Genomic DNA, 10,165 nt, shown 5'->3' on the forward strand with positions numbered 1-10,165 from the left:
GAGGGAGGGGGGTGGGAGGGGCCACAACTCAGTATAGCGGCAGGCAAGAATCAAGGATGAAACAAGAACAATGTGGACGTATGTGGAAGCGATGTACACACCCACCCACTGACCCAACTCTCCACCAATCCGCCCACCCTACACAAACACGCACGCGCAGAGCGAAAAAGGGGAGGGCGATGGGAGGGAGAGAGGGGGCGCGGGTGCTGATATGGCCAGTACAGCACCTCTCCCCTCTTCACGGATATGCATGTGCATGTGTGTGTGTGTGTGCAGGGTAGGGTTATCAAAGAGTGCAAGAACGGGAGCAGCCGATGCGGAAGGGGAGGATCAATGGGAGGGAGACACACACACACACATTCCTTTCTTCACGCGGGTGTTGGCCTCGGTGGCGCCGGCCAAGGGGGCGTCACACAAGCATGCACAATCACACGGACATGACTACATCCGTCTCGAGAGAGGGATGAGAGGTGCACGCGATGGCGCCGCCAAACCGTCGTCCCGCTCCTCCGAAGCTTCCTTGTCTCGATCTCTGCTTCTCTCTTCGCTCATTTTCTTTCCGTCATCGCGCCCCATCGTAGCTTCAGTACGCACAAGCACAAGCGCAGACAGTCGCGCGAACAGACCCAGACACGCGTAGACACCACGATGGTCAGACACCCCCACACGCAGATAAGACCGGCAATCTCTGGGAGACAAGGCCACAAAGAGTAAACATCGAGAAGGAGGGGTGGGGAGATGGCAAGACTTCCTCACACAGCAAGTCGAATGGGGCGGCCCGGTTGAGGACGACGAAGTGGGCCACATGCATACATGAAATACTGCCCCGACACCCGGTGCGCAAACGGAAAACCACAACGACTATCACACACATATGTATGTGTGTGTGGGGAGAGAGAGAGACAGAGGCAACAGACTTTCCAGTGGGTGCTCCCCCCTACCGCCCCACCAGGCGGCGTTGTGCAAGAGACCCCACGTTTGGCACCTCTTCCTCGGATCTTCGCCCACGTGCGCAGCCCTCTCCCACCCTCCTATCCCACCGCTCCACCAATCAACTTACTAGTCCTCCCCTTTCCTCCTCGCGGCCTCTCATCCTTTTATCTCCTTTCTATGTGCAACACCAACAAGCGAGAGAAGAGGGCAAGGGACGCGGCTGCAGCTCATCACACCGTGTCGTCACGATGCGCGTGGCTGTTCTCTTCTGCGTTTTACGCCCTTCTATACACCCACCTCCACACCGGGAAAACAGGGGGTTTCGTTGTTGTAGGTGCACACACACTCTCACACACCCACTCCCTCTATGGATCCCATCGCTGACTTCTTGAACCTGCCATCTTTTCCTCGCTCTTCGCCTCTATGCAGCTCCGTCTGCTTCCATACAAGTACACACACGCATACACACACACGCACGTGCGCCACGACACTCGAGAATCGGCGCCTCGACATCACTCATCGGCGCCAACGAGCCGTCGGCGTCGTGCTGCATTTTCTTGCGGTGAGGGGGGAGGGGTGATTGGGTAGCGTCGGTGGGGCGTGAGTGGGGTGGGGGGATACACTTATCGCTCACAGCACAGCGGTCGGAGTGAGGCTGGAGAAGAGAAGGAGGGAGAAGGTGCCGGCGGGGCGCAAGACACCCCCAGTGACGCCCCACTACTTCTTTCCCTTCGTTGGCTTCTTGGCAGCAGCCGCGGTGGCCTTTTTGGCGGCCGCCTTAACCGCCTTCTTCGCCGGCTTCACCGCTACCGTCGTCGAAGCGGCACGCTTGGTGCGTCCGTTGTTGCCAGCGCCACCGCTACCCTTCGACGAGGCCGCTGCCTTGGCGGGCTTGGCTGCTGCGCCTTTCTTCGATGACGACGCCGGTGCAGCGCCTGCTGCAGCGGCTTTACCACTCTTCTTCTTCGCTTGCGCTGCCGTGGCAGCCGCCCTGACGTGGTGGTGGGCGTGGCCGGCGGCTTTGGTGGCCTTCGCAGCCTTGCCGCCGGCCGCGCCCGCTTTGCCGCCCCGCCCCCTCCCACGGCCGCCGCCACCGCGTTTTGCGTGGGATCCTCCGGCCTCGTCATGGGCCGCCGCCTCGGTAGCGCTTTTGGTGGAATCCCTCTTTGACCGACGCCCTTTCAGCACCTCCGCCACCGTCGCTTGCCGCCCGCGCCCAGCGGCCGGCGACTCGGACGCTGCCCCCCCGGTTTCCTCCTTGGCCGGACTGTCCAGCCGCGCGGATGGCGCGTTGAGCCAGGCCGACAAGTTCTGCTGTGAGCGCGTCTTCGTCTTGCTGCGTGGCAGCCGCGTCACTCGCCCCACACGCCGCGCCGCATCCATCCAGTCCAGCGCCGGCCTGCTCTCCTGCCTGCCAGCCGAAAAGGGTGCCGCTGAAGGCCCGCCCACAGCGGCCACCGCTCCCCTTGTGCTCCCTTCGCCTATGCTATACCCGGAGATCTTTGCCATGCCGTTTCCGCTTTCGTGTCGATTCGCCGCCGCTGCGGCGGTATCAGCAGTGGGGGCGGCCGCCGCGTTCCGAACGATCGGCGGCCCAACTGGAGTGTTGGCGAGCGGTGGCACGTGAGAAGCGCGGGCCGTATCCACGGAGATGCGTCTCATGCCCTCCGCCGCGGCTGAGTTGAAAACGGTCTCCGAAGCGGTGGCTGCGGATGGTGCCCGGCCCACCGCTGCCCCGGTCGTCGTCGCCGCAGCACCGTGCAGGCCCGGGCGCGTGATGACCGCCTTATGTGACATGACTGGTCGTCCTCGCGAGGCCGAGGGATTTCTCGGGTTGAAGAAGATGTTGTTGCCACCCATACCACCCATGCGCGCCGGGCGGCTGGCCGCGGGGGCAGGGACGGCAGCAGGTTTCGCTATAGGAGCCGGGGCCGCCGCCGCTGTCGCTGGTGACGGGATGGGCGGCATACCAAAAAGGGAGCTGAACGCGCTGCTGTGCTGCTTCTCCGCGGTTGCCGATGTCGACTGTGATGTCGCGGCGGCTGAGAAACCCCATCCAGGTCCTGCAAGCGGCGGCGCCCTGCTACCCCAGGCTGTGGTAAAGGTGGTGACAGGGACAGCAACAGGGGTGACGGCTGGCGAGGACGGCTGCTGTTGTGTTGGCTGTGGCTGGGACGGCTCACCCTCCGCTACCGGTGTCGCTGGAACTGCTGCTGCTGCCACGGAGGTGTGGGCTGAGGGGTGCAGTCGCGTGCGACGGGGCTGCGGTGGTGCCTCGGGCTTCTGCGGTTCCTCCTCCCTCGGCGGCACTGCCGGCTCGCTAGGGGTCGCCGGCTTCTTCTCCTCGTGGGAGCGGTCGCCACGGCCGACAAAGATCTGCCCCACCGAGGAGCTGAAGAATTTCGCGTAGTAGGACATCGGCTTCTCCTCCCTCGGTGGCGGAGGTGGCGGGCCAGCGGCTGTTTTAGTCTCAGGAGCTGGTGCAGCAGTCTTGGTGGCGGGTGCGCTGGACGGGGCAGAAGGTGCCTCTGCGACCACCGGGGGTTGTGTCTGTGGCTTTGCGGCAGGCTCCGCAATCGACAGAGAATCAAGGAAGGGGTCGCCGAGATTCAGGTCCAGCAACGGCATCGCCGCTTCGCTACTGCGGTGGGCCGGCTCTAGGTGCTTCAGCACAAACCGTCCGCGACGCTCCTCCGCCGGGAGAGCCTTTGGGGTCGGCATCATCGCCAATGCCCGACGCACTTCTGGCGTGTACTGCGACTCCTTGCTTGTCACACGCTGCAGCGTCGGGCTGCTAGCGGTGAGCAGCGGCAGCGTCATGCCATTCTGCAAGTACACCACCAGCACCGTGATGCGCGCTGTCTGCTCCGAGTCAGCCAGCTCCTCGTAGAACCGCTGCACGAGAGACGACAGCACCATCTGCAGCGCCGGTGTCTTGGCCACATCCTCGTAAAGGGTGCGTAGGGAGAGCAGGACATCCTCGAGGTTGTCAGGATCCATCCCCGGCATCTGGGTCTCCAGCATATCGGCGTAGCCGTGCAGCCACTCGGTGGGTGGCACCATGCTCGGGAAGCGGCGTATAACGGAAAGGTAGCGAACAACGGTGCCACCGTACACGCCTTTTTCCTTCACCAAGTCATCACCGCCGGCCTGTATGTACTCACGCACGGCCTGATCCGTGTCGCCGAAAGAGCTGAGGAGAAGCTCTGCGAGTGACACGAACTGCGCCGGACCAACAGACGCCGTCTTGGCCGCCGCTAATGCCTTCGCCACGCTGAAGTGCTGCAGGTTCCTTTCCGGGTGGCTCGCGTCGATCACGAGCGGCAGCGAGTAGAGGGTGTCTGTACTCCACACGGGATGGGCAAAAGCCTGGCGGAGGTGTTCCTGTGCCGCTTGCACCAGCTGCGGACGCTCCCCGCAGGCCAGCAGCAGCCGCAGGTCATCCGGTGCGAAGCGTTCCCCTTGCGAAGCCAATCGCTGGCACATCGTCGCTACCACCGCCTCCCCAAACTGGGCTGACTCCAGCGTGATAGGGAGAAGATCCACGAGCTGCCGGCTGGTGATCTGCGCGTAGTCGATGGTTTCGGCGAAGCCAGGCTGCTCAGGGAAGGCGATGGCGAGGTTCATAGAGACAAGACCGCTGACATCTGGCTGGAGAAGACGCAGCGCGACGGCCCTCGCCTCATCCCACCACCCCGGCCGCGGCGACGGCAGCGCGGCGAAAGTGGCGCAGATGTGCGAGAGCTCCGCCAAGCGCAGCTCACCCAGGACCACCTCAATTCTCTCAGACAGCCGCGCAGCCAGGTGTGGGGTGAGCAGCTGCGCTCGGCGCAGAATGCCCGTAGCGAGGGCCAGCTGCGGCGGCTCAAAGCTGTCCACGGAGTGCTGCACGTACGCCGCGTAAGCCTGAAACACACGGTGGTAGCGCACATGCCCGCCAAGCTCGTACGCGAACGCGCAGGACGACATGTCCTCAGAGTTTCTCCAGAATAGCTTGTCGTTGACGTCGAACAGGCGCAGGACGCGTTGCTGCATCTCCTCCAACAACGCGTTGAAGTAATCCTGAGCACGGACGACGTCGGCAGCGGTCACGCCGTTCGCGCCTGCGGTGAGAGAGACGACCAGCTTGGCAAGAGTGCCGAGTATCGCCGCACCGTCGCGACCGTTGAAGGAGTTACGGTACTGGAATGCGACGCGCGCCAGACGCTGGATAAGTTCCACTGGAAGATGCATGAGTTGGTGATGCCGCGCGCATGACACCATCAGCGTGCTAAAGTCGTGCCGTGCGAACTCGCCAGTTTGCTCAATCAAGATGTAGAGCAGCTGGTTCGCCTCCGATCGCTCGGCTCGCACCATCCAAGCATACAGACGCAGAAGAGTCGATTGCATGTAGGGGAGGTTGGTAACCGGGGTCTTCTGCAGCAGCGCCATTGCGAACACGGTTAGCTGTTCATTCAGCATCGGCGGCGTTCGCTTCCCGCACCGCTGCAGTGCCTTGGCGCACACGCCCACTGCATCGAACGGAAGCATCTGCGCTGGTGAAACAGGGGAGGTGTCATCGCCTACTCGGCCCGCGCCACCGCCCCCGACGCCGTTGCTGGTGCTGCTGCCATTCCCGCAGCCATCCAGCGCGATTCGATGAAGCTGCTGCAGCGCCTGCGCGATCACGTGAAACACGCGCTCGTAGTTCTCGTCGGGGCGGGTACAGATAAGACTGAGAGCGGCGTGCAGTCGGCTTATCAGCGGCGTAGACTCGTCCTCCGCTGTTCGGATGAGCTTGTTCAGAATGAGCGACGCCAGCGACGCCTCTGGCTGGATTTCGAAGAAGCTCAGCAGCTGAGACAGTGCGATCGCATTGCTGCCCTCTTCCATCCAGGCGCCAAGGTTGCCTTTTGGCACCTCGGAGTCGAGGAAGCGCTGCGCCTCCGCGCGTGCGAAGCCGTACTGCCCCCTGCCGCGCCACCGCTTCTTTATGGCTGACGCACGTCGCGTGAACTCGGTCATGTCTTGGCTCTGAAGGGCGCTTGTGGTGATGGTGTGTTGGTTGTTGCTCACAGCGGTGGGGGTGGCTGTCGCTATCCTCGCTGATGCTGCCGTGGTCACCCAGCCGCTCACGCGGCTCGGCGACTGCCACTGCAACGACCTCACAGAAAGTCGGAGCATCTTTCGCGATGCCCCTCTCGCTAAGGCAGGAAACAAACAACCGAAAAGGCGCGGCGCCCTACGCGTTAGACGCACCGTGAGACAGATTCAAAGACGCGAGTGTGCCTGCGCTCCAAAAGTCGATCAGCCGCCGCTAAAGGACGGAAGAGAGGGATGACGATGATGGGGAAAGATGAGCTTGTGCGAAGGACGGCACGCACGCCGACACGCATGAAGGGAAGCCACAACAAAGGTAAAACGCAGAATAGACCCACGGTGCCGATGCAGCTGGCCGCTTCTAAGAGTGTGAGAGGATGGGAGGAGGGGGAGGGGGTATAGGCTGCGATACTCGATACAGATCGGTGTATGTGTGTGTGTGTGCGTGTATGGAAGGGGGAGGGGGAAGGACGAAGGCGTCCGCCAAGCGAAATGGCGTATGCGTGCGCTTGTGCGCCTGTGCCCTTGGATGGCCTCGTCCCCGCTTGTCGACCTTTTAGGCTCGCAATGACCCCCGCCACTGCCACCTGCCTGTGTTCTCTATGAAGGCTTGTATGTCCCTTGCGTGTGTGTGCGTGTGTGTCGGTGCTGGCACCGGAGAGAGAAAAAGCAAGCAAGGACGAGCACTTACGCCCACAGCCGTGCACACAGGCGTATATCGGTGGGTTCGACACGCCACGGCAAGAGAGGGAGGGTACAGAGAGCCGCACGTGCGAAAGTGAGATCCTGGCCTGTGCGTCAGCGCCGATGAGCTCGCTTGTGTGAGGTGACACGCTGATGGCTCCTGGGCTCTGCAACGTTATAGCGAGCGGCACTGCTCGGTCAGCACACATCACCGCACATGCAATAAGGCATTGAGGAAAGAGGGAGCGGCGATGCGGTAGTGTGCCGCACGGCAACTGCGCCACCGAGGCACGACGTGATGCGTACATTCGCAGCTCACAGACGGCAGTGCTCATGTGTGTGCGTGTTGGGAGAGGGTGTACAAGACAGCTGCAGGAGCAGAGAGAGAGCGACCCGCCTTCTCTCCGCATCGACAGAGCCTGAACACTGGCACACGTACGCACACTCAACATCGCAACAGCGTGTGGGAGCGCACGTGTGCGTGTGAGTCTGGTGCTGCATCCTTCATCTAGTGCGGTTTCCAAGGACACGTATGGGCATGCGTCCAAGTGCATGAAAGCGGGGACGCAAACATGGCCCGCACACCCGACAGCCACGGCCACAGAGCGGGAGAGAACTGCAGAGGGTCCAAGCAGGGCACACACACCCGACTTTGCGCATGTACACACACACACACACACAATCACCGAAGCGGCGACCGAGAAGTGAGGGCAAGAAATAGATATACAGCGGTGAGAGGAGAGACGAGGAGAGGTGCCAGCAGCCGTCTTCAGCAGGGGGAGGAGGGGTGGGCGGCTCGAAGAACAGGCGTATATATACACACGCACACACAGCTGTGGCTCCTGATATGGAAGCAAAAACAGTTTCGGCGGCTGCAGGCCCCCCTCCGCCTCATCAAGGGTGCGACATAAAATCGACGAACTCGCCGCGCGTGGAGAAGAGAGAACCGGGATTTGATTGCGCGGCCAGTGGGGCCGCTGAGGCCGCGGTGTGCGCGGAGTTGGTTGCGCGGGTATGTCCAATGCGCTGCCGCACCGCCGCGTACCGCGAAGACGCCTCCGCCTGCTCCGCGATAGAAACGGATGATAGCGGCGGCGAAATGGTTGAGGGTGAGCGGCGAGTAACGCTGCAGCCGCTGCAATGGGTCCCGCTGCACGACAGACGGTGCACGCTGTGCCGCGCACGCCTTGGTGAGGTGTCAGGGGCAGGATGGGCTCCCTCTCCGCTGCCGCCACATTCCGCTACCGCAGAGGAAGCCGGAGACGAGACCGCCGTCGTTGCGGGGTAGGCTGGAAGGTCGATGGAGTCGAGGAGGGGGACGCCGTCGAAGACGGTGCGTTGGGCCGCTAGCTGCTGATGGCGCTGCACTTGTTCGCCCTCGTCCACGCGCATGCCAGATCGAGAGTGACGCTTTCCGTTGAAGAGCTGGCGACGTGGCTTCTCATCTGCACTGGCGTTGTCACCGCCGCTGCCGCCCCCCTTGCGAACAGGCCCCAGCCATGGGTGACCCAAGAGCTCCGCCGCCGTCGCGCGGAGGTCCTTGTCGTACACAAAGCACAAGTCCAAGAAGCTGTGCAGCTCCGCCGAGACGTGCACGTCCGCCGGCAGCTGCGGCGGAGATGCGGCGCAGTTCGCGATGCGGAAGAGCACCGCAGACGGGTTGGTCAGGTCGGCGCCGAAGGGTTTCGTGCCGGTGACCATCTCATACACGGTGACGCCAACACTCCAGATGTCGGCGCTGGTGGTATAGCCGACAGAGCGAGCACCAAGACGGCCCTTCTTGACAATGCTCTTGAGTGGATTGTAGTAGCTCGATGACGAGTACAGCGGCGGTGGCGAGGCGGATGCGTCAGGTACCGTGTGCGCCAGGCCGCTGCTGGTCCAGTCCTCGCTGAAGCTGCCGCTGTTTGCGTCGCCGTCGATGGCGACTGCGCACGCGTTGCCAAGCTCCAAATCTTCATCGCCATCGTCGTCGTCCTCGACGCCGCCGTTGATCACCTCTGGCGCCATGTACCACGGCGTTCCCACCGCTGTCTGCAGGTAGCCTTGACGCCCGCCGTTGCGGTGGCGCGGGGAGTTGCCCTCTTCCTCCTTTCCCATACCTTTTCCGCCACGTTCTGCATGCGCTGGGCGCGTCGGCGTCGTCGCGTCGACCTGCTTTGCGACCCCGAAGTCGGCCAACTTGCACCGCCCATCCGGCGTGATGAGGATGTTTGCCGGCTTCACGTCACGGTGGCACACGTGCATGGTCTTGTGCAGGTAGTGCAGTGCCTCGAGGACATCGCGGGTATACGCACGGGCGACGTTCTCGCGCAAAGGGCCGCAGCGCGTCAACACGTAGTCTAGCGAGCCGCCACTTACGTACTCCATTATAATCTGAATGCCGATGGCGCAGCGGCGGGCGCCGTAATACTCGACGAGGTTGGTGTGTTGTGCCTCGCGCATATATGCGAGCTCACTCAAAATGGCAGCCAGCTCCGTGTCGTCTTCGTCAGCGACGCTGGGTTCCATGTAGGCAAGTTCCTTGATGGCGACGAAGTGCCCTCTGGCGTGATCGAAGCCCTCGTAAACAACGCCGCGGCCGCCCACCCCAAGCTTGCGATTGAGCTTCACCACGGCCTCCATGCTTCTATTTGTGTGTGTGTGTGTATCCGTATCTGTCGGGGTGGAGTTCGTGGAGAATGCTGCGGTGAGATGGCAACCAACAGGAGACGGCGAGAGATTAGAGGTGGGGGAGAGGAGGAGAGACGGGTCAGTCCCCCTCTGCCGACCTCTCACACACACGGAGGTTTTCCTTCGCGTGTATCTGCATTTGTGTGTGCGTGGGTGGGGAGACCAACAGAGAGAGAAGGGGCTGGGGGGGTGACGGCACAGTGCACCCCTGCCACTGAGCGCGTGTATCCGTGTGCGCGCCGGCCTGCGTGGGGGATTGCCTTTGACATGGATGAGTGCATCAGTGGCTTTTGCCTTCTATGTGTCAACCCACAGCCCGCATGACAACGGTGTGGTGGTGGGAGGCACACACGCCTCCGTGCGCCATGTCGCAGGGCTCTGTGCACCCACCCCCTCTCCCCACTCGGTGCGTGGCGAAGCCGGGCAGCCCCTCCCCTCCCCTATTCCGGCCAATGCACAGCCCCTTCTCGTGGTGAGAGGGCCAAGCGCCTGCGACGTTGGGGAGTCGGAGAGACTCAGCGCCACTCACGTCGGCGGTCCGACGGTGGACGGCGTTGCACCGGAGCGACCTGCAGCACTGCACACGCGTGTGCCATCCATATGATGGGCAGAGTGTGCCGACGTGGCTGGGACGTATCCCACCCGGCCCTCGCTGCTTAGTGGTGCGGGGCGGCTCAGGCGCCCTGCGAGGGATATGCACCACGTGGCAACCAGCATGGCTGGGGCGGCTGCGAGGCGACCTGGGATGCGGGCGGGTGCGTTGCCTTTGAGGCGGGGGGCGGGGTGGGAGGGGCGG

General features: G+C 62.9%; 2 protein-coding genes across 2 annotated transcripts; both read right to left on the reverse strand.

Annotated features, from left to right (window-relative positions):
- Positions 1-1,650: 1,650 nt before the first annotated feature.
- On the reverse strand, positions 1,651-6,096 carry LDBPK_252060 (hypothetical protein, conserved; the record flags this gene model as incomplete). Its single annotated transcript, XM_003861488.1, has 1 exon — positions 1,651-6,096. The coding sequence occupies one exon, from the start codon at positions 6,094-6,096 to the stop codon at positions 1,651-1,653; it is 4,446 nt and encodes a 1,481-aa protein (XP_003861536.1).
- Positions 6,097-7,590: 1,494 nt separating this feature from the next.
- LDBPK_252070 (protein kinase, putative) lies at positions 7,591-9,321 on the reverse strand (the record flags this gene model as incomplete). The annotated part of the gene is made up of 1 exon (XM_003861489.1): positions 7,591-9,321. One exon carries the CDS (start codon positions 9,319-9,321, stop codon positions 7,591-7,593), a length of 1,731 nt encoding a protein of 576 aa, XP_003861537.1.
- Positions 9,322-10,165: the final 844 nt, after the last annotated feature.

This window comes from Leishmania donovani, chromosome 25 (assembly GCF_000227135.1).
Source record: "Leishmania donovani BPK282A1 complete genome, chromosome 25".
NCBI lineage: Eukaryota > Euglenozoa > Kinetoplastea > Trypanosomatida > Trypanosomatidae > Leishmania > Leishmania donovani.